The 25,798-nt window shown below is 39.0% G+C and overlaps 1 protein-coding gene across 2 annotated transcripts in view; it reads right to left on the bottom strand.

Moving 5' to 3' along the window:
• LOC133640564 (SERTA domain-containing protein 4-like) overlaps positions 1-25,798 on the bottom strand; it is a 51,410-nt gene that overhangs the window by 74 nt on the left and 25,538 nt on the right. For both annotated transcript variants that reach the window (XM_062034049.1, XM_062034048.1), the window contains exons 2-5: positions 20,926-21,098; positions 17,620-17,735; positions 13,954-14,711; positions 1-214 (exon numbers count right to left, since the gene is read on the bottom strand). The exon at positions 1-214 is cut by the window's left edge. In XM_062034049.1, coding sequence (XP_061890033.1) covers positions 181-214; positions 13,954-14,711; positions 17,620-17,735; positions 20,926-21,079 — 1,062 coding nt within the window. In that variant the 5' untranslated portion in view covers positions 21,080-21,098 and the 3' untranslated portion in view covers positions 1-180. The remainder of the gene's footprint in view (positions 215-13,953; positions 14,712-17,619; positions 17,736-20,925; positions 21,099-25,798) is intronic.

A 25,798-nucleotide genomic window follows, 5' to 3' on the forward strand; every position in this document is an offset into this window, starting at 1 on the left:
AATATTGCACACATTGGCAGGTACGGAAACATTTAGTTTTCTTGTAATATCCCGGCGTGCGGTATAAACTGGGTATATTTGCAGATGTAACAACAGTTGCATGACCTGAGACGTGCACACAAAGATGGAGGCATCCTTGGCGAGTGTGATGAACAGATGATCCATCATCCTCACCTCGCATCACATGTTCACACCAGACTTGAGATTTCTCCTCCTGCACACACACACACACATGCGTCACAATGGCTTAGCAGGCTTTCAAGCGACGTGAATGAACGCCATCCCAGAGCTGCACAATTTGAGCGCCAATCCGGTAATTAGTGCCGTCACGCCGAGCGCTATTAGCGGATCAAAGGAACATTTCACTGTCCCATGTCAGCGAGCCCCACGTTGCACCAGCAGATAAGAGTATTTTTAACAGCCCATAATAACAAGCTTTTCAAAATCGCCCCCCCCCCCCCGCGTGAACCCCTAATTTGCATGCGACGGAGAAGAGCCGCCACGTTTCATGTTTGCATGGATTCTGCACGGACACGTTGTGCAGGAACCCGATGAAAGGAGTCGAGAATAGAAAAGGAACCGTACACAAAAGGGTACTTCCGGTTCCGGTTCACCGTGCGTGACTGCTCGCCGTCTGTTCGCTGTTGCGAAAAAGCTAAGTAGCGCTCTATCTGTGTGCTTTTAATTGTTCTACAGCTTTCTTTATCACTTCTCAAACATTTTTAGTGGTACTATTTAACTTGCAAATCACCCGATCTCTGTCCCACCACCCTTTCCTCAGCTAGCCAGCTGCTAAGCTAGCGCGGAGAAAGGCAGCGCCGGTCAGTAAGAAGCTACTCCTACAGACCGCGACCACTTCCCTGAGGACAGCAGGAACTTCACTCGGTGACAGAAAACACTGTGAGTAATGGCTTCCTGCGCGTCTTGCACCATACTCACGGAGAGGTTGGCTCTGCTAGAGGGCCGTGTCCGCCAGTTAGAGCAGAGTAATGTCGTAACTTTAGATGTTGCGGACACATCTGCTAGCGTTAGCTGTAGCGAGCTAACTAGCCCAGCTTGTAGCAGTCCTAAGCGGCCTACAAGCTACGGTGTACCGGTTGAGACGCATAATAGATTTAGCTCTTTAGCTAGTCCTACACCCCAGTCTACCGGGCACCACACCTTAGTTATAGGGGACTCCATCACCCGAAACATAAAGCTTAGCAAACCAGCCACAATAAAGTGTATCCCCGGGGCCAGAGCACCTGACATTGAAGCTAATCTTAGGGAGCTAACTCGCAACAGGCCTAGTAAACACGTACGACAGGCTAATCGCACCACTAATTATGCGAATATAGTTGTACACGTTGGCTCCAATGACACTAGAATGAGACAGTCAGAGATTACAAAGAGAAACATAGCCAGGACTTGTGATCTCGCCAGAAAGATGTCCAGGCATCGAGTAATTGTCTCTGGCCCCCTGCCTGCGAGAGGCAATGATGAGAGATATAGCAGATTAGTCTCGCTTAACAAGTGGTTGGCTAGCTACTGTAGGACGCAGGGACTAACGTTTATTGATAACTGGCCCTCTTTCTGGGGCAAACCAGGCTTGCTGATGAGAGACGGCCTTCACCCTAACCAGGAAGGCGCCATCATCCTGTCTAGAAACATAGACTACTATTTAAGTCTCACTTGACTGACTACACTAGAGCAAGCCCGGTCACAGGCAATTACAATGTCTGTTAGTCCGGGTGAGGAGTCAGTTAAGCTAGAACTAGCCAGCGCCAGGCTGGATAATCCATGTACGCATAGCAATTCTCTTAGAATAATACACAATTCACATAATGTTTTTTCTGTTGTGTCTGTGTCAGAGGTGGACATGCATTCTACTGAGGTGGCAAATTATGATATGTCCAGTCTATTGCAGCACCAAGCAAACAATCGGAAAATTCCCGTCATATCAATTCCTAGATATGGTCGAAACTATTTAAAGTGCACTACGCATAATAAACGCAACATTGTTAATATTGCCACTACGGATAATCTTAACAAAAACTCGTCAAAACAGCCCAATACCTATAATATGGGCTTTTTAAACATAAGATCATTGTCTCCCAAGGCGTTATTGGTTAATGAGGTCATTAGAGACAACAATCTTAACGTCATTGGTCTTAGCGAAACCTGGCTCAAACCGGACGAATTTTTTGCGCTCAATGAGGCATCTCCTCCTAACTATACGAATGCGCATGTTGCCCGCCCTCTTAAAAGGGGAGGGGGTGTCGCACTAATATACAATGAAAATTTCAACCTTACCCCTAACCTAAATAATAAATATAAATCGTTTGAGGTGCTTACTATGAGGTCCGTCACACCGCTACCTCTCGACCTGGCTGTTATCTACCGCCCCCCTGGGCCCTATTCGGACTTTATCAGTGAATTCTCAGAGTTCGTTGCTGATCTAGTGACGCACGCCGACAATATAATCATAATGGGGGACTTTAATATCCATATGAATACCCCATCGGACCCTCAGTGCGTGGCGCTCCAAACCATAATTGATAGCTGTGGTCTTACACAAATAATACATGAACCCACGCATCGCAACGGTAATACAATAGATCTAGTGCTTGTCAGGGGTGTCACCACCTCCAAAGTTATGATACTTCCATATACTAAAGTAATGTCCGATCATTACCTTATAAAATTTGAAGTTTTGACTCTTTGTCAACAAGCTAATAATAATAATAACTGCTATAGCGGCCGCAACATTAATGCTGCCACAACGATGACTCTTGCTGACCTACTGCCTTCGGTAATAGCACCATTCCCAAATTATGTCGGCTCTATTGATAAACTCACTAACAACTTTGACGATGCCTTGCGCGAAATTATTGATAGTATAGCACCGCTAAAGCAAAAAAGGGCCCCTAAAAGGCGCACCCCATGGTTTACAGAAGAAATTAGAGCTCATAAATTATCATGTAGAAAACTGGAACGCAAATGGCGCGCGACTAAACTTGAGGTTTTCCATCAAGCATGGAGTGATAGTTTAATAACTTATAAACGCATGCTTACCTTAGCTAAAGCTAAATACTACTCAAATCTCATCCGCCTCAACAAAAACGATCCTAAATTTCTGTTTAGTACAGTAGCATCGCTAACCCAACAAGGGACTCCTCCCAGTAGCTCCACCCACTCAGCAGATGATTTTATGAATTTCTTTAATAAGAAAATTGAACTCATTAGAAAGGAGATTAAAGACAACGCATCCCAGCTACAACTGGGTTCTATTAACACAAATACGACTGTATATACGACGGACACTGCCCTCCAAAATAGTCTCTCTATTTTTGATGAAATAACATTAGAGGAATTATTACAGCGTGTAAGTGGAATAAAACAAACAACATGTTTACTTGACCCACTTCCTGGGAAACTTATCAAGGAACTGTTTGTATTATTAGGTCCATCAGTGTTAAATATTATAAACTTATCACTTTCCTCCGGCACTGTTCCCCTAGCATTCAAAAAAGCGGTTATTCATCCTCTGCTCAAAAGACCTAACCTCGATCCTGACCTCATGGTAAACTACCGACCGGTCTCCCACCTTCCGTTTATTTCCAAAATTCTCGAAAAAACTGTTGCACAGCAGCTAAATGAACACTTAGTGACTAACAATCTCTGTGAACCTTTTCAATCCGGTTTCAGGGCAAATCACTCTACGGAGACAGCCCTCGCAAAAATGACTAATGATCTATTGCTAACGATGGATTCTGATGCGTCATCTATGTTGCTGCTTCTTGATCTTAGCGCCGCTTTCGATACCGTCGATCATAATATTTTATTAGAGCGTATCAAAACACGTATTGGTATGTCAGACTTAGCCTTGTCTTGGTTTAACTCTTATCTTACTGACAGGATGCAGTGCGTCTCCCATAACAATGTGACCTCGGACTATGTCAAGGTAACGTGCGGAGTTCCCCAGGGTTCGGTTCTTGGCCCTGCACTCTTTAGTATTTACATGCTGCCGCTGGGTGACATCATACGCAAGTACGGTGTTAGCTTTCACTGTTATGCTGATGACACTCAACTCTACATGCCCCTAAAGCTGACCAACACGCCGGACTGTAGTCAGCTGGAGGCGTGTCTTAATGAAATTAAACAATGGATGTCCGCTAACTTTTTGCAACTCAACGCTAAGAAAACGGAAATGCTGATTATCGGTCCTGCTAGACACCAACATCTATTTAATAATACCACCTTAACATTTGACAACCAAACAATTAAACAAGGAGACTCGGTAAAGAATCTGGGTATTATCTTCCACCCAACTCTCTCGTTTGAGTCACACATTAAGAGTGTTACTAAAACGGCCTTCTTTCATCTCCGTAATATCGCTAAAATTCGTTCCATCTTGTCCACTAGCGACGCTGAGATCATTATTCATGCGTTCGTTACGTCTCGTCTCGATTACTGTAACGTATTATTTTCGGGCCTCCCTATGTCTAGCATTAAAAGATTACAGTTGGTACAAAATGCGGCTGCAAGGCTTTTGACAAAAACAAGAAAGTTTGATCATATTACGCCTATACTGGCTCACTTGCACTGGCTTCCTGTGCACTTAAGATGCGACTTTAAGGTTTTACTACTTACGTATAAAATATTACACGGTTTAGCTCCAGCCTATCTCGCCGATTGTATTGTACCATATGTCCCGACAAGAAATCTGCGTTCAAAGAACTCCGGCTTATTAGTGATTCCCAGAGCCAAAAAAAAGTCTGCGGGCTATAGAGCGTTTTCTATTCGGGCTCCAGTACTCTGGAATGCCCTCCCGGTAACAGTTAGAGATGCTACCTCAGTAGAAGCATTTAAGTCCCATCTTAAAACTCATTTGTATAATCTAGCCTTTAAATAGACCCCCCCTTTTTTAGACCAGTTGATCTGCCGTTTCTTTTCTTCTCTCCTCTTCTCCCCTGTCCCTTGCGAGGGGGAGTCGCATAGGTCCGGTGGCCATGGATGAAGTGCTGGCTGTCCAGAGCCGGGACCCCGGGTGGACCACTAGCCTGTGCATCGGTTGGGGACATCTCTGCGCTGCTGACCCGTCTCCGCTCGGGATGGTTTCCTGTTGGCCCCGCTGTGGACTGGACTCCCGCTGATGTGTTGGATCCACTGTGGACTGGACTTTCACAATGTTATGTCAGACCCACTCGACATCCGTTGCTTTCGGTCTCCCCTAGAGGGGGGGGGTTACCCACATATGCGGTCCTCTCCAAGGTTTCTCATAGTCATTCACCGACGTCCCACTGGGGTGAGTTTTTCCTTGCCCGTATGTGGGCTCTGTACCGAGGATGTCGTTGTGGCTTGTACAGCCCTTTGAGACACTTGTGATTTAGGGCTATATAAATAAACATTGATTGATGATTGATTGATTTATTTTTTTCTCATCTTGACGTAAATCACAGAACATGACCTCAAATGTTGTTTTTCATAGCAGACAGTTTGGCTACACCGGGGGTCGGCAACCCAAAACGTTGAATATTGGACCAAAAATACAAAAAAAATCTGTCTGGAGCCGCAAAAAAAGTGAAAAGTCTTATATAAGTGTTAGTTGTGAGTAAACAACCTCAAAGTGCTACAGTGTATTAAAAAAATAAAATAAAAAGATAATACAAATAAAAACTAGAACGGGCTAATAGCTAGAACTAGTATGCATATATCTAAAAAAAGCTTCTTTTTTTTATTTTTTTAAAGAAGGGTTTTTAAGCTTTTTTTAAAAGCATCCACAGTCTGTGGTACCCTCAGGTGGTCAGGGAGAGCGTTCCACGGACTGGGAGCGACGGAGCAGAAAGCCCGGTCTCTCGTTGTTCGTAGCTTTGTCCTCGGAGGTTAAAGCTACGGAACTCTCTCCCTGACCACCTGAGGGCACTACAGACTCTGGATGCTTTTAAAAAAGGCTTAAAAATCCTTCTTTTAAAAAAAAAAAAAGCCTTTTTTTTTTTTAGATATACACTACCGTTCAAAACTTTGGGGTCACCCAAGCAATTTAGTGGAATAGCCTTCATTTCTAAGAACAAGAATAGACTGTCGAGTTTCAGATGAAAGTTCTCTTTTTCTGGCCATTTTGAGCCTTTAATTGACCCCACAAATGTGATGCTCCAGAAAGTCAATCTGCTCAAAGGAAGGTCAGTTTTGTAGCTTCTGTAACGAGCTAAAGTGTTTTCAGATGTGTGAACATGATTGCACAAGGCTTTTCTAATCATCAATTAGCCTTCTGAGCCAATGAGCAAACACATTGTACCATTAGAACACTGGAGTGATAGTTGCTGGAAATGGACCTATGTAGATATTGCACCAAAAAGCAGACATTTGCAGCTAGAATAGTCATTTACCACATTAGCAATGTATAGAGTGCATTTCTGTAAAGTTAAGACTAGTTTAAAGTTATCTTCATTGAAAAGTACAGTGCTTTTCCTTCAAAAATAAGGACATTTACATGTGACCCCAAACTTTTGAACGGTAGTGTTTGCATACTACTTCTAGCTATTAAGTAAAGGAACTTAAATGAGCTCAAATATAGCTACAAACGAGGCATGATGATGCAATGTGTACATACAGCGAGCCTAAATTGCGTGTTAGCGCCGATTAGCTCGCAGTGACGGACCAAGTATGCCCGATTAACACTCCAACATAAGTCAATAACATCAACAAAGCTCACCTTTGTGCGTTCACGCACGGCGCAAAACGTTTGGCGGACAAAACGTGGCAGCGTCGGAGAAAGTTGCACGTGTAAACAAACCGCCGAGTCGCAGTCCATGCGACGGTGAGTTTGAGGGCCGCTGAAATGAGCAGGACAAAATGGCGCTCGCCAAATAGTGTCATCAGTGAAGCATGAACACAAAGTGTGGTAGTTTCAACAATTAGGAAGGTTTGTGTCGTGTTTGTCCTCCTCCAGCTACCGTATTAACAACAAAGATGTTTTTCACCCCATCTTTTTTTCCATTTCCATACATTTTTGAAAAAGCTCCATGTTTTTATTTGGGCTTTCAGTACGGAGCTGCGGGAAAGTCTCTCTGTGGGACAAAATACTCAGGATTTTATTTTGTAACAGCGTAGAAGAGGAGAATTTGTCGGTAGTCACAGTTGGCAAAATAGTCATTAGCGACGTTGAACATCAGATGAGCGTTAGTTGGCGAGGAAGAGGGTCTGATAGCTGTCAAAATAAGGAGTTGTTGTTGAAAGCCAGCTTGGCGTGTGATCTATTATTTACAGCCTTTTCTTTTACGCCTGCAACATACCTTTTAAGAGTGCAAAAGTGAGAGCTATTTTCTTCTTCGCACTCGTGTTGTCATTAGTCCGTCCTTCTTTTGAATGCATTGTAAGAAACTACAATTGGTACTTAAAGGCCTACTGAAATGAAGTTTTTTTGTATTTAAACGGGGATAGCAGATCCATTCTATGTGTCATACTTGATCATTTCGCGATATTGCCATATTTTTGCTGAAAGGATTTAGTAGAGAACATCGACGATAAAGATCGCAACTTTTGGTCGCTGATAAAAAAAAAGCCTTGCCTGTACCGGAAGTAGCGTGACGTAGTCAGTTGATCGCCTCCTTATATTTTCCTATTGTTTTCAATGCAGCTAGAGCGATTCGGACCGAGAAAGCGACGATTACCCCATTAATTTGAGCCAGGATGAAAGATTTGTGGATGAGGAACGTTAGAGTGAAGGACTAGAATGCAGTGCAAGACATACATTTTTTCACTCTGACCGTAACTTAGGTACAAGCTGGCTCATTGGATTCCACACTCTCTCCTTTTTCTATTGTGGATCACGGATTTGTATTTTAAACCACCTCGGATACTATATCATACTTGCCAACCCTCCCGTTTTTAGCGGGAGACTCCCGGTATTCAGCGCCTCTCCCGATAACCTCCCGGCAGAAATGTTCTCCCGACAAACTCCCGGTATTCAGCCGGAGCTGGAGGCCACGCCCCCTCCAGCTCAATGCGGACCTGAGTGGGGACAGCCTGTTCTCACGTCCGCTTTCCCACAATATAAACAGCTTGCCTGCCCAATGACGTCATAACATCTAGGGCTTTTAGAGAGTGCACAACTGCGCACACAACAAGGAGACGAAGCAGAAGAACGAGGAAGTTACAGACATGGCGACGCCGTCGACGAGCAAGATGAAGAAATACGCTTGCAAGTTCCAAAACGAATGAAAACAAGAATTTAAGTTCTTCCAGGACAGTTCGAAGGGGAAGGTGTATGTTGCCTGTACATTTTGTAGAACAGACTTCTCCATTGAACACGGGGGCCAAAATGATATACTCAGACATGAACGGAGAAGTTAAACAGGACAATGCTGCCATCTACTGGATAGCCTCCGGAACACTAAAGTTCAAGTATTTATTTTATTTATATGTATAATAAAATAAATATATATATATAGCTAGAATTATTGTAGCTATATATATATATATATATATATATATATATATATATATATATATATATATATATATATAGCTAGAATTCACTGAAAGTCAAGTATTTCATACATATATATGTATATATATATATATGAAATACTTGAGTTGGTGAATTCTAGCTGTAAATATACTCTCCTCTTAACCCCCCCCCCCCCCCCCCGACCACGCCGCCGCGCCCCCCCGCCCCACCTCCCGATATCGGAAGTCTCAAGGTTGGCAAGTATGTACTATATCCTCTTGAAAATGAGAGTCGAGAACGCGAAATGGACATTCACAGTGACTTCTATCTCCACGACAATACATCGACGAAACACTTTAGCTACGGAGCTAACGTGATAGCATCGTGCTTATTAACTGCATATAGAAACAAAATAAATAAACCCCTGACTGGAAGGATAGACAGAAGATCAACAATACTATTAAACCAGGGACATGTAAATACACGGTTAATGCTTTCCAGCCTGGCGAAGGTTAAAAATGCTGTTGCTAACGACGCCATTGAAGCTAACTTAGCTACGGAGCTAACGTGATAGCATCGTGCTTAACTGAAGCTAACTTAGTATAACGGGACCTCACAGAGCTATGATAAAAACATTAGCGCTCCACCTACGCCAGCCAGCCCTCATCTGCTCATCAACACCCGTACTCACCTGCGTTCCAGCGATCGACGGTGCGACGAAATTACTTCACCACGATCATCCGTGCGGTCGGTGGCTAGCGTCGGCTAGCGCGTCTGCTATCCAAGTCAAAGTCCTCCTGGTTGTGTTGCTGCAGCCAGCCGCTAATACACCGATCCCACCTACAGCTTTCTTCTTTGCAGTCTTCATTGTTCATTAAACAAATTGCAAAAGATTCACCAACACAGATGTCCAGAATACTGTGGAATTTTGAGATGAAAACAGAGCTATTTTGTATTGAATTCAATGGGGTACAGATACTTGTGTTTCACTGGCTACATCACGCGCATACGTCATCATCCAAAGACGTTTTCAAGCGGAAGTTTAGCGGGACATTTAAAATGTCACTTTATAAGTTAACCCGGCCGTATTGGCATGTGTTGCAATGTTAAGATTTCATCATTGATATATAAACTATCAGACTGCGTGGTCGCTAGTAGTGGCTTTCAGTAGGCCTTTAAAGGAAAACTGCACTTTTTATTTGGAATTTTGCCTCTCCTTCACAATCATTATGATGGATGTACTTCTTTTAAAATGCATTTCTACCCGTAAACAAAAGTCCACTTACAGCGGAGTCAATGGGTGGTCCTCTATTCCGCCCATAAAACCCAATAAATAACCATCCAAAAAGCCCCAACAATATTTGGTGACTTGAACATTAACAATTATTAGTGATGTTATTATAAGGAGACAAACTATTTATCACTACCTTGTGTGCCAACGTTGACATGATCAGCTGCTTCCTCGTTTTTTTGTTCATTGTGGATCCGAAATCATTCCTCCCACCTGGATAGTAGAAGGCTGACGACGTATTCCAACAAGTTGGTGCAATTTGACAGCCATTTTAGACCCGGAAATGGCGTGAACGACACAAAAAAGACTTGGCAAAGACTATGAGTCATTCCTCACCTAAATGGGAATATGAACATCTGAGTAGTCTGCATACTAATGACAGCAGACATTGTACAGTAAGTGATGGTTTATTATGTTTGTTGGCTCTCACAAAGTCTGCAGTGAGTAATAATCAGTCATGTATCGAACGTTGTGATGCCTTTTTGAAATTAATGCGCCGCGTATGCTTAAAATGATCAAAATACGTAAATATTAAATGTTATTATAAATGTGCCTGTTTCTATATATACATATATATATATACATATACATATATATATATATTAGGGCTGCAACAACTAATCGATTAAATCGATTAAAATTGATTATTAAAATAGTTGCCGATTAATTTAGTCATCGATTCGTTGGATCTATGCTATGCGCAGTTTTTTGGTTTTTTTTGTAATTTTTTTAATAAACCTTTATTTATAAACTGCAACATTTACAAACAGCTGATAAATAATAATCAAAATAAGTATGGTGCCAGTATGCTGTTTTTTTCAATAAAATACTGGATAGGATAGAAATGTAGTTTGTCTCTTTTATCCGATTATTAATCGATTAATCGAAGTAATAATCGATAGATTAATAGATTATCAAATTAATCGTTAGTTGCAGCCCTAATATATATATATATATATATATATGTATATATATATATATATACTGTATATATACTCACACCATGTTATTATAAATGTGCGTGTTACTACGTTATATATATATATATATGTGTGTATATATATATATATATATGTATATATATGTGTGTGTATATGTATATATGTGTATATATATATATGTGTGTGTATATGTATGTATGTGTATATGTATATTTATATGTGTGTATATATATTTATATGTGTGTATATATGTGTGTATATATATATATATATATATATATATATATATATCTATATATATATATATATATATATATATATATATATATATATATATATATATATATATATACACATATCTATATATATATATATATATATATATATATATACATATGTGTATATATATATATATATATATATATATATATATATATATATATATATATATATATATATATATATATATATATATATATATATATATACATATATATATATGCATATACATACATACATATATATATTTACAGTATATGTATATACATATACATATATATGTACATATATGTATTTAAAAAATTTAAAGTTTGAACCACTGTTAAAAACATTTATCAAATTCAACTGGAGCTTTTGTGTTGGTCATGGCTTGTCATGTGCGGATCGATACTGAAATATCGATACCGCCGATACCGGATCTTTACGCTCCAATATCGATTCTCAAATCAAAATATCGAGACTTTTGATACTTTAGTTCAGGGGCGTCCAAAACCTCTCCCACTAATGTCCACATACTGACAAGTCTCACTATGTGGGGGCCGTGTTGATATCATTGGATTGGCAAAATACTACAGCAGATATTGTGTCAGTTTGGTATCATCGGTGACTAACATTCATTATGAATAAGAACATTTCATCCTTTTTTCCCGTTACATGCTGAGTTTGATATGCATGTGGACGTACGCACTCTTCATTATGGTTGTTGTACTTTTGCTAATTCAGTCATATTTATTTCAATAACTAACTTTCTTTACATTATAAGTATATTTCATTTGTATTTGGAGAGCTTCTAATAGTTTACATCTCAACTTTTTCCACCAAGGGGGACCATTTTGATATTTTTATTCATCTTAAGACAACAACTAAAAACATGACATCATCCATACTTATAGTCCAAACTTTGTGTTATTGGTGACCAAGTTTATTATGAATTATTCATCTTTTTATCAGTACATTACGGTTTTTTGCTCTTTTTTTTTCTTACATATTTTGAGTTGGATGGATATCTTATTATTTGAAATGACAACTTTTTACATTACACTTCACACACAAAGCTTGACAGGACCGGTACCAAGCACATAAAGTGTGACAGGACCGGTACCAAGCACATAAAGTGTGACAGGACCGGTACCAAGCACATAAAGTGTGACAGGACCGGTACCAAGCACATAGAATGACTGCAACGCACTCGCAAGTTCTTCATGATAATGACATCATAGAAATGAAATACAAAGACTCACAGCACTTGATTGCAAGTCATCATGATTACCGTAAATTCCGGACTATAAGCCGCTACTTTTTTCCCCCCAACACTTTGAACCCTGCGGCTTACATGAAGGCGCGGCTAAATTATGGATTTGTCTTCGGTACTGGGAATGATAAAAAATATACAAGCAAATACACTGAGGTGTTTTGTTGTTTTTGCTATGGCGCCATCTTTTGGACAAGTTTGCTCACTACAGTGTCTGTCAGAAAAATTGTATGTAAATGATCAAAAAACGTTCCGTTCTCTGAGTTCCCAACGAACAGACAAGAGGCTGTCTTTGTTGCACCAAGCAAAAGGCTTGGAAAAAATCCATTGTGTACGATGGGAGGAGACAGGGGAGGGGTTATCTATTGTGATCCAGGACTTGCTCTAGCCCGAGGCATCTTTTTCTTTTGTGTTAATGTGACCGAAAACAATGGCCGTTTACATACCCGACATTCCTTTAGAAACAGCTGTTGTTGTGTAATCAGGGAATATCCAAATAATGGAGGAGACGTAAACCTTTTTTCGTCAGCGCGTGAGTGACGCTGTAAGAGGTTACAGGTCGACACGTTTCTCCTTAATTGAGCCAAATTGAATTCTGTCTCTGTTTATTTCCTTGCTTCTTGTCTTGTTTAATAGATGTCATCGATGTTTGAACCTGGCAGTGTCCTTCCGTTTAGTGCTTTCAACTGGAAGCAAGAGTGCCGTTCTGTTTTCTAGCCGTCCATAGTGTCGCTACTCGTATGGATTCTTCATTCATCACTCCGAGCAACCTTTGTAAGTTTTACAATGTAACTAAAACTGTTCATACTTACTAAACTGTCCCATGTGTGATGTCTGTAGGAGTGTTTTCATGCATATTTGTACGTGCCATCGTAATGTAATGACGCTAATATGCTAACACGTTTACGAGTGTCTGTGTTAGCATCATTAACTTACAATAACATTCTTTTTGTATTGTTTGGCTTTCACAAATTCCTAAGTAAATTCACCAAGACGGTGTTACATTGTTTGTGCTATGGCGCCATCGTTTGGGCAAGTTTGCTCACTGCGGGTTCTACGGTGTCCTTCCGTTGAGTGCTTTCAACTGGAAGCAAGAGTGTCGTTCTGTTTTCTAGCCGTCCATAGCGTTTCTACTCGTATGGATTCGTCATTCATCAGTCCGAGCAACGTTTGTAAGTTTTACAATGTAACTAAAACTGTTCATATTTACTAAACTGTCCCATGTGTGATGTCTGTAGGAGTGTTTTCATGCATATTTGCACCTGCTATCGTAGTGTTATGATGTGTTTACAAGTGTCTGTGTTAGCATTATTAACTTACAACGACATTGGACAGTTTTGTATTGTTTCAATTTACCAAAACGTCACCGTAGAGTTATTGAGTCTGTTTAGCTGATTGGAGAGCTAGCTTGTGCAGCTAGTGGGTTCATGACGATGACTTCTGTTTTGTTTGATCAGCCGTTTTACTGCCTTAACACAATTAAGGTACGTAAATGAACATTTACAGAATATTTCTGTGTAAATAACTCACTTTGCAACGTATCTGCGACTTATTATCCAGTGCGGCTTATATACGGAACAATATATTTTTTTCCCTGGAGTCTAGTGGGTGTGGCTTACATAGTGGCGCTCTATAGTGGGGAAAGTACGGTAGTCAAGTCAAGACAAGAAGTGCTACAGGGCGATGTAGACGCAGGCCAGCAGGGGGCAGTAAAGTACCAAAGGACAAAAACCAAGGTCGAATGTGAGCAAGATCTTACTGTCTGTGGCCCCGCTGGTACCAGTAGTGGACCCTGAGAAGATCTTCTGGGTTCCATTCACAATGTGCCACCTCTTCGTCTTCCCGGAGTTCACCTTCCTCCTCCTCTCCCGTGCTACCTGACAAGCAGCGGTCCGCCTGGGTCCTGGCACAGTCCGCCTGAGTCCTGGTGCGGCCCAGCAGGCTCCGAGTCCGACTTTTCTGTTTGGACTTGCCTTGGACCTGACCCGATTGTCTTCTTTCACTAACTTCCTGGTGGTCCATCTCCTCTCCCTCGCCATCATGGCCTTCCACGGCGCCCAGTCCGAACTTGCGCTGACCGGGTGTTTGCAAGACGGAGGACGAGTGCGGCGAGGGCAGTTCTGCCTGGTACACGGACAGCGGGAGGGGAAGGTAGTGACCCGCGGTGTAGAGGCAACAACATGTCTGCGCGCAGTCATCCCCCGGTCCCGCCCGCACCGTGCGGAGCCGCTTACGAAACGGCGGTCCGGCCTGGGGCGGCAAGCAGATCGGGGCGGGTCCAGTCCTGCTGAGCACCTGGTTTGTAGGACTGGAGCCAGGTGGCAAGATGGTGGTCAGAAAGGGGTTGGCAGGGAAGCACCAGTCGGCGCTCTGGAGGAGGATCTCCGTTCTCAGACGGCGGAGGAGGTTGTTGACCAGGACCGAGCGTCGCAGAAACGCCTCGGGATCGTCGATGAAACGCATCTTCTCCAGGGAGAGACGTAGCACGTGTGCCCGCTCCTCCAGAACTGGTGCCACCTGGGGGGGTTAGACCCAAATAACCAAGCAAAGATCAGCAGAATCATCAACATTTTAGCACACATTTTCCTCAGAATCATTTTCAATCCAAATGTACACTCAGATGCATGTTTTTTTGTCACTATTTACCTTTTTTTTGGACACTATTTACCTCTTTTTGTCACCATGTACATTTTTGTTTGTCACTATTTACCTTTTTTTTGTCACCATTCACCTTTTTTTTGTCACTATGTACCTTTTTGTTTGTCACTATTCATCTTTTTTTGTCACTATGTACCTTTTTTTTCACTATTTACCTTTTTTTGTCACTATTCACCTTTTTTTTTACACTTATATACCTTTTTTTGTCCCTATTTACCTTTTTTTGACACTATTTACCTTTTTTTGTCACTATGTACCTTTTTGTTTGTCACTATTTACTTTTTTTGTCACTATTCACCTTTTTTTTACGCTATTTACCTTTTTGTTTGTCACTATTTACTTTTTTTGGTCACTATTTACCTTTTTTTTACTCTATTTACCTTTTTTTGTCACTATGTACCTTTTTGTTTGTCACTATTTACCTTTTTTGTCACTATTTACCTTTTTTTGACACTGTTTACCTTTTTGCTTGTCACAATTTACCTTTTTTGTCACTATTTACCTTTTTTGGACATTATTTACCTTTTTTGACACTATTTACCTTTTTTGTCACTATTTGCTTTTTTCTTGTCATTATTTACCTTTTTTGACACATTTACCTTTTTTGTCACTATGTACCTTTTTCTTGTCACTAGTTACCTTTCTTTGTCACTAATTACCTTTTTCAATCAATCAAAGTTTATTTATATAGCCCTAAATCACAAGTGTCTCAAAGGGCTGCACAAGCCACGACATCCTCAGCTCAGATCCCACATGTACACTCAGATGCATGTTTTTTTGTCACCACTTACCTTTTTTTTGACACTATTTACCTTTTTTGTCACTATGTACCTTTTTTTGTCACTATTTACCTTTTTTGTCACTATGTACCTTTTTGTTTGTCACAATTTACCTTTTTTTGTCCCTATTTACCTTTTTTTGTCACTATGTACCTTTTTGTTTGTCACTATTTACCTTTTTTGTCACTGTTTACCTTTTTCAATCAATCAATCAAAGTTTATTTATACAGCCCAAAATCACAATTGTCTCAAAGGGCTGCACAAGCCACAACGACATCCTCAGCTCAGATCCCACATGTACACTCAGATGCATGTTTTTTTGTCACCACTTACCTTTTTTTTGACACTATTTACCTTTTTTGTCACTATGTACCTTTTTTTTGTCCCTATTTACCTTTTTTTGACACTATTTACCTTTTTTTGGTCACTATGTACCTTTTTTCGGTCACTATTTACCCTTCTCTGTCACTATTTGCCTTTCTTTGGTCACTATTTACCTTTTTTTGTCACTATTTACCTTTTTTTGATCACAGGAGGTTTGTTAGAAAGCACCACCTGTGACTTTTGAGAAGTATATATAACTTTTGAATTTGAATGACTACTTCAGGTCTGCTATTAATAACAATTTGTATTCAAAATAAAGACAAATATGAGGAAAACACAAACATCTAATATGCAATTATTTGTATTTAAAAAAAAAACAACTAAATATGTGGTATGTTAAATAAGAAGTCTAAATTGTAGTGATACGAAAATATCGATACAGCAGATACCAGATCTTTCTGCTCTTAATATCGAGTCTCAAAATCAAAATATCGATAGGTCAGGGGTGTCCTAACTTTTTCCACCAAGCGCCCCATACTGAAAAGTCAAAGTATGGTGGGGCCATGTTGGTATTTTCTTATATTAAAAAATATATATGCTAAAAACAGATATTGTGTCAACTTTGTTTTATAGGTGATCAAGTATATTACAACATCTCAGCTTTTTCCTTTTTGTTATTTGAAAATACACAACTTTTTACTTTTTTTTTTCCCTATGTAAAAACACAATAAAAAATAAAATACAAATAATAATTACAGTGTTTACTATTGTTGTTGTCATTTTTCAAATTAATTCATCAGTTACTATTATTTATTAATTAACAAACTAAACTTTGTTTATAACTTAAGTATATTTTATTTTTATTTTGAGAGCTTTTAATATTTTAGATATAGATATATAATTATCATTATTAGTTTAAAGAACTTAGCTTTTTCTCATTACATTCCAATGTTCTGCTCTTTTTTCTTACATTTTTATTGTCTTTTTTTAGATATGTTATTATTTGAAAATACACAACTTTTTAAAAAAAATGTATGTTTTTTTTCCCTATGTAAGAATACAATAAAAAACATTATGTTGTCATTTTTAAAATTGATTCATAAGTTAGCATTATTTTATTTATTAATTAAGTAACTAAACTTTGTTCAAAATTTAACTATATTTTATTTTGAAAGCTTCTAATATTTTAGATCAGGGGTGTCTAAACTGTTTCCAACAAGTATGGCGGGGCCATTTTGATATATATATTTTTAAATGCTAAAAACAGATTTTATACATATATATATATATATACATATATATTTTTTTAAAGACAAAACATTGTGTTATATGTGACTAAGTATATTATTATAATTATTAGTTTAAAGAACTTAGCTTTTTCTCATTACATTCAAATGTTTTGCTGTCTTTTCTTACTGTTGTTTTTTTTAGATAGATATGTTATTATTTGAAAATATACAACTCTTTACATTTTAGCAGACACCTTAGGTACAGTATGTTTGTATTGGATCAAGATGGCCGATACCAGGCTAAATTGTGCTGGGAGAGACTGGAACTTGAATGTGACCCTCATGAAGACTAGACAATAAAAGGAGGGCTAAACTAGTGATCTGCTGGGGGCAACAATGGAATGTAAGGACCATGTACAGTAGATCCATACTAACAGTTTGGCAGTATGTCCTGAAACTGAACGAAGCCTCATCGTCGTCGACAAACTTCCTCTTGAAGAAGGAGATTGTTGACATTGACACCTGGTCAGGAAGTCGCCCAAAGGGAGGTTCTGTACAAAACATCACATGGTAAAAGGTACATTACACAGGAATCATCAACTAATAACTAAGGTATTATTGGAGTGATGATCAAGTGCAGGGTCTTTTAAAACTTTTATAACCCGCACCGCCAAATTTTCCAAATTATTTTTTGAACTGATTTTTTGTCCAAGCCTTTAAAAAACTAAGTTGGTGGTATGGGCTGGGAAAGACTAAGGTGTCATATCCTAAGTTATTACCAATTCCTTTTCAATTTGACAGTAATACAAAAATTTAGTATTTTACACAAGTTTTTTTCTTAAATATATACATACATATATGTATATATATATACACATATTTATATATTACACATATATATTTATGTATATACACACACATATATATATATATACACATACATATATATATATAAAATATATATATATATATTTATGTATATACACACACACATATATATATACACACACATATATATATATATATATATATATATATATATAAATATACATATATATACACACATATTTATATATACATATATATATATACATATACATATATATATATATCTATATATATATAGATATATATATACACATATATTTATATATACACATATATATATATACACACACATATATATATATACACACACATATATATACATATATATACCACAGTATATGTTATATATATATATACACATATACTGTAGTATATATATATATGTATATATATGTGTATGTATATATATATATATATATACATATATATGCATATATATATATATATACACACATATATATATATATATACACACACACTATATATATATACGTATATATATATATATATATATATATATATATATATATATATATATATATATATATGTATATACGTATATATATATATATACACATGTATCTATATATATATATATATATATATACACACACGTATATATACATATATACCTGTATATATATACACACGTATATATATATATATATATATATAATGTGTGTATTCTCACCCTATCTCCCTTAGAGATAGGGTGAGAAGCTCTGTCATCCGGGGGGAGCTCAAAGTAAAGCCGCTGCTACTCCACATGGAGAGGAGCCAGTTGAGGTGGTTCGGGCATCTGGTCAGGATGCCACCCGAACGCCTCCCTAGGGAGGTGTTTAGGGCACGTCCGACCGGTAAGAGGCCCCGGGGAAGACCCAGGACACGTTGGGAAGACTATCTCTCCCGGCTGGCCTGGGAACGCCTCGGGATCCCTCGGGAATAGCTGGACGAAGTGGCTGGGGAGAGGGAAGTCTGGGCTTCCCTGCTTAGGCTGCTGCCCCCGCGACCCGACCTCGGATAAGCGGAAGAAGAGATATATATATATATATATATATATATATATATATATATATATATATATATATATATATATATATATATATATATATATATATATATATATATATATATATATATATATATATATATATATATCAATCAATCCTAGAATGCAGATCAGTCCAATCTGCAAAATAAACACATAAAATGCCTTAGTAGGCAAATATTGGGTCGGGTTTTTTTGTTTTTGAAATACTTTATACCAGGCGGCTGGGTAAGGATACACTTCCAGGTCAGAGGTGACAAAAGCTGTGTCCCAATTCAGGGTCTGCATCCTTCGAAGGACCCAGCCTATGCGGCCGACAAAGTGTGGGTCCTAGCGAGAGTCCTCCAGCAGCTGCTTGAGCGACATGAATTGGGACAGTCTAGCCAGTTACATTTACGTCACAGATCTGCTGCTCAGTCGCACAAGGTTGAAGTGTGGACTCGTCAGACCACAGAACACTTTTCCCCTTTGTATCAGTCCATCTTAGATGAGCTCGGGGGCCCTAGCGGAGCCGGCGGCTTTTCTGGGTGTTGTTGATAAATGGCTTTGGCTTTGCATAGTAGAGTTTTAACTTGCACTTACAGATGTAGCGACCAACTGTAGTTACTGACAGTGGGTTTCTGAAGTGTTCCTGAGCCCATGTGGTGATATCCTTTACACACTGATGTGGCTTTTTGATGCAGTACCGCTTGAGGGATCAAAGGTCACGGGCATTCAATGTTGGTTTTCAGCCTTACTGCTTACGTGCAGGGATTTCTTCAGATTCTCTGAACCCTTTGATGATATTACGGAGCGTAGATGGTGAAATCCCTAAATTCCTTGCAATAGCTGCTTGAGAAATGTTGTTCTTAAACAATTTGCTCAGGCATTTGTTGACAAAGTGGTGACCCTCGCCCCGTCCTTGTTTGTGAATGACTGAGCATTTCATGGAAGCTGCTTTTATACCCAATCATGGCACCCACCTGTTCCCAATTTGCTTGTTCACCTGTGGGATGTTCCAAATAAGTGTTTGATGAGCATTCCTAAACTTTTCTCAGTCTTTTTTGCCACTTGGGCCAGCTTTTTTTAAACATGTTGCAGGCATCACATTCCAAATGAGCTAATATTTGCAAAAAACAACAAAGTTTTCCAGTTCTAACATTAAATATCTTGTCAGAATAATTGTATAGAAGTTATCACAAAACTTTGGGTTACATTGAGTTCAGCTCGCCCGGCTGTCTTTCATCTTATCAAGCGAAAGGCTTGTAAAACTCCAATGTGTGCGATGGGATGCGACATGGAGGTGCCGGTTTCTTTGAGCTATTGCCAGCCACAGGAAGATTTTGTCCAGACTCGAGATCTACAAAGCGGAGAGGGAGCAGGACCTGACGCAGCTCCGGGCATCTTTTCTTTTAACTGTTTGTGACCTAGTGCAACGGCTGTTTACGACCCCCCTCCCTTTAGAAACAGCTGCAACTGTGTAATCAGGGAATATCCAAATAAAAGAGGAGGCGTGGAACTCCCTCGTCAGAGCGTGGGACGACACTGTACAAGGGTACAGGTCTAGGCGCTCTCCTCATGAGCTAAATTTAATCCTGTCTCTGTTTGATTTCTTTGCTTCTTGTCTTGTCTAATAGATGTCATCGGAGTTTGAACCTGACAATCTTGTCTTTGCAGTCTATTCAATTGAATATAAGTTGAATAGGATTTGCAAATCATTGTATTCTCTTTTTATTTACCATTTACACAACGTGACAGCTTTTGGGGTTTGTAACACTTCATTCATACTGTAAAAAAGAACAGCATAAACAAGTTGGCATGGTTACCTTGTTTTGATTTCTCCTGGGTGTGACTGGGCGAGGTGCTCCTTGACAAGCAGGTCTTACTGCAGCGCTGGGTTTTCCATCCGGGTTGGAATGTTGAAAGATGAGGTTCTCTCTCTGGCTCCAGGAAAGGATTCATGGACAAGACGAGGGTCATCTCTTTACTAAATGAAGGTCTAGAGAAACAGGAAAAAACGATTGGTTTTCCATCTTGTCCATTCTTCTCAAATGAAGAGGTGGAGCAACATCCATGTGGGATGTTTCTAGTGACTCTTCTAACACTTAGTCTGCCAGCTGGGAGGATAACAAGTGGGCCAGAGATGAGGAAATGACCCTACTTAAATTAATTTGAGGAGGTTCCTCATTTTCCATAACACACATTTCCTTCATACATCTCAATTAGTACAAACCATTACAGCGACAAAACATTCAGGGGAAACAAACTCGCATTTACCATAGTTCTACATTTTCTCTAACGCAAATTCCTCTCGCTTGAGAGTCCTTACAACAGAGTGGGGTTGTACGGTATACCGGTACTAGTAAAGTACCACGATACTAATTAATCATATTTGGTACTATACCGCCTCTAAAAAGTACCGGTACACCCATTCCCCCTTTTTTTTGACATTGCTGGTTTTACGAGCAGAGGAGCATGTTGGGCAGCGCACACACACAGAGTACTTACAAGCAGACACAGTGTGTAGACAGAAAAGGGAGAATGGACGCATTTTGGTGTAAAAAGTGAAGATAAAGGTGAAGTTTGAGACACGTTAGGGCTATATATAGTTAGGGCTATATAAATAAACATTGATTGATTGATTGAAGTTATAACTAGGGATGATGCTCGAACCCGGTTTTCCCGGTTGTTCGATAAGAAAAGAACCGAGTCCTCGGACTCGAATCCCTTTTTGAGAACCGGTACCCAGTGTTTCCCATAAACTGTCAAGATACCTGTGGCGGTGGGGGCGTGGCTATGGGCGTGGTCACCATGACATCATCGAGTAATTTGCACAATTTACTACAATGATTTGATTTTCTCTAAAAAGGCTAAAAAAATGTATACTTACTAATTAATAATAACAGTTTTGTTTTAAACGTCCATCCATCCATCCATTTTACAATATAATTACAACACTTTATGTACATATTTATATACAGATTTGAACAATAAGTTATTCACTGAAATATATTTATTAATTGTGGTTCTCACAAAAAATATATCTTATAAAATATAAAAGCTAAAACGTCTCTTAAAGCTCTGCCCCTTTAATTAGTGCATACTAAATAATTTAACTTTAGCCAACTACTACAACCATATTATTTACCAGCAACATAAAGTGAAACAGAGGCAGAGGTGTCCTGCCACAGTCAGTAACAAATAAACAGAAAACAGTAGTGGTGGTAGATAGACACAGAGCTTCATCAAACATCTGATCCACTGAACAAAGAGCTCCAAAAATCTTGAACTTGAGACTGCCATCAGTTTTACTCCCTACACTTAACCATGTGTTTCCTACTGCCTGCAGACTTTGCACCCTTTGTTATATACACATGTTGTGTTTCTAATAGAAATACATTTAATAAAGGCAACAAGAGAAGTATCCTATACTTCTCTTTTGTCAAGTAAATCTGAACAGCCGATATGGGCATCTACATCAACTATATGATTTGCCTGAGAAGCTGGAGTGGACCAAAAAAAAAAAAAACAAATAAAATAATTTTTTTTTATTTGTGGCGGACGTAATTCTTTCGTGGCGGGCCGCCACAAATAAATGAATGTGTGGGAAACCCTGTATATATATATATATATATATATATATATATATATATATATATATACACATCTACATATACATATACATATACATATATATATATATATATATATATATATATATATATATATATATATATATATATATATATATATATATACATACAGTAATATTACGTCCACATGGCAGACATGCTGGCTATGCTCCAGACAATTGCGCACGTCTTGTTTACTTCATCACGACATCCAGTTTCGGCAGCGATGTTTTCGATGATCAAAGTCTTTTTTCGGTGGCCAAATGTTCGGTGCATCATTAGTCAACAGTGCACACATAATAGGCTATATATATCCATTCTTACTACAAAAACAAAGACCATGTTTTCTGCAAAAAAAACAACCCTCCAACGAGGGCTAATTATGTCACCACCATTGAGCGTGGCTGCCATGGTTCATTAGCGTCTTTTGCCATGTGCCTTTTTCCCCCAGAGCTGCTTCTTTACCCACAGCTATTTTCTTCTCCATCACCTCCCCTCACGTCTGCTGTTGCCACGTTTGCTGGAGCACAAAGGAACACGCATACCATCACTCCCTCTGCCCTCCGTAGGGACCTCCGTCTTGACAACCCCCGCCTTCCTTTACCGAGTCTTTCAACCGCCCGTCTCTCTCTTCCACGCCGTCTGTCTGACATCCTTTCAACGGCGGTCACAGTTGACAGCCGACTCAACTCCGGCGGTACAAAAAAACCCACAACAAAGACAACTAGAAGAGGCAATTCCTGAAGGAATTGCATGTGAATGCTCCAATGCTGAAGTTGAAGTGAAATGCTGACAGAATGTAGTATGAATGTAAGAATAGTGTGAATGTTGGAATGGTTTCAAAGTGGAAGAGTTCAAATTTCCAGGAAAACTGGAGTTTGGTTTGGAACTTGGGAAAGCGTTAGTTTGAATGTCCAGGATGAGTGGATTGTGTTGATGTTGGAATAATTTGAATAGCTTAAAAAATGTGGGAATTGTGCAACTTGGTAAAATGTTTCATTCATTTCAATGGAAACTTCCTGGAAATTTGGGGAAAAGTGGGATTTTTAGAAAATAATTAGGAGCACGAATGTCCTGAATGAGCTGAATTGGTTGGTGTTGGAATTGTTAAAATCGGTCAAGAAATATTGAAGTAGTAACAGTTTTTTAATTGAAAAATGGTATTACAGAATTTCGGGAAAACTGGGAATGTTTCTAGTTCCTAAACCGACTTGTTTTTTTGTCCAGACTAAGAAGAATGTTTCGACAGTGGAAGGAAAAATGTGAAAGGAGTCATCGCACTAGAAAAAGGTTGGAAATAAGGTTAGACAACAGGAATTCCTGGAAATTTGTCAAACGTGGAAAAGTGGTTGTTTAAATTTCCAGGATGAATTGAATGTGTTAAAGGTGGAATGGCTTGAATAAGTTGAACGATGTGGGAATTGTGCAAGTTGGAAACATCTCCAATTCGTTTCAATGGTAACTTCCTGGAAATTTGGGGAAAAGCGGGATTTTTTAAAAATGATTAGGAGCATGAATGTGCTGAATGAGCTGAATTGGTTGGTGTTGGAATTGTTAAAATCGGTCAAGAAATGTTGAAGTAGTAACAGTTTTTTAATTGAAAAATGGTATTACAGAATTTCGGTAAAACTGGGAATGTTTCTAGTTCCTAAACCGACTTGTTTTTTTGTCCAGACTAAGAAGAATGTTTCGACAGTGGAAGGAAAAATGTGAAAGGAGTCATCGCACTAGAAAAAGGTTGGAAATAAGGTTAGACAACAGGAATTCCTGGAAATTTGTCAAACGTGGAAAAGTGGTTGTTTAAATTTCCAGGATGAATAGAATGTGTTGAAGGTGGAATGGCTTGAATAAGTTGAACGATGTGGGAATTGTGCAAGTTAGAAACATGTCCAATTCATTTCAATGGGAACTTCCTGGAAATTTGGGGAAAAGCGGGATTTTTTGAAAATGATTAGGAGCATGAATGTGCTGAATGAGCTGAATTGGTTGGTGTTGGAATCGTTTAAACCGGTCAAGAAATGTTGAAGTAGTAACAGTTTTTTAATTGAAAAATGGTATTACAGAATTTCGGGAAAACTGGGAATGTTTCTAGTTCCTAAACCAACTTGTTTTTTTGTCCAGACTAAGAAGAATGTTTCGACAGTGGAACGAAAAATGTGAAAGGAGTCATCGCACTAAAAAAAGGTTGGAAATAAGGATAGACAAAAACAGGAATTCCTGGAAATTTGTTGAACGTGGAAAAGTGGTTGTTTTTTGGATGGTAAGAGGCGGGGAGCGAACCTGCAACCCTCAGGTTTCTGGCACGGTTGCTCTACCCACTACGCCATGCCGCCCGTTTTAGGTGTAACTGTACAAAATGAGCTATAGAGCTAGCCTACAACATTAGCAGGCTTACATTGAAATGTAACACTTAGCATGTGTGCTAACGATGGCATGCTAACAGGTAGCATGTCTCACATATCAAGTAACACGGCTGTAAGGTGTATGGCTGCGGAAGTAGAGAAAAAGTGAAAAAACAGCAAAAAAAAGTTAGCATGCTTATATTAGCTTGCAAGCATGCTTATATTAGCTTGCTAGCATGCTAACACTTGCATGCTAACAGTTAACAAGTGTCACGTACTGAGTTATTTGACTCTGGGGTAAATGGAAGCAAATTTAGCTAAAAAAATATGCTTATGTTAGCATGCAAGCAAGCTAACATTAGCATGCTATCAGTTAGCTAAGTAGACAAGTGTGTGAACAAAATTAGACGTTAAGCACTGAGCGACGTGAAAGCAGGGCTGAGCTACAAGAGGAGGTCATCTTGTCTTTTTGCCGTTTGTCTCAGAGCAATCGTCCATTAAGAGGGTATTCAATTGGTCCATTTTTTATTATTATTCGTGAATAGCGTCGCCATGGTAACATGAAATGTTGCCAACTTAAAGTACCACCGTAGGCGTGAGCGAGACCTTTCCGACGGTATAACATATGTGGGGGTTCATTGGCCGGTTCGTCTTGTATTAATCGTGAGAGAAACGTGCGGAACTACAATAATAATAGTTGAGTGTCAGGTTCAAACACAGATGAC

The sequence above is a fragment of the Entelurus aequoreus genome, linkage group LG23, assembly GCF_033978785.1.
Source record: "Entelurus aequoreus isolate RoL-2023_Sb linkage group LG23, RoL_Eaeq_v1.1, whole genome shotgun sequence".
In the NCBI taxonomy this organism is placed as follows: Eukaryota; Metazoa; Chordata; class Actinopteri; order Syngnathiformes; family Syngnathidae; genus Entelurus; species Entelurus aequoreus.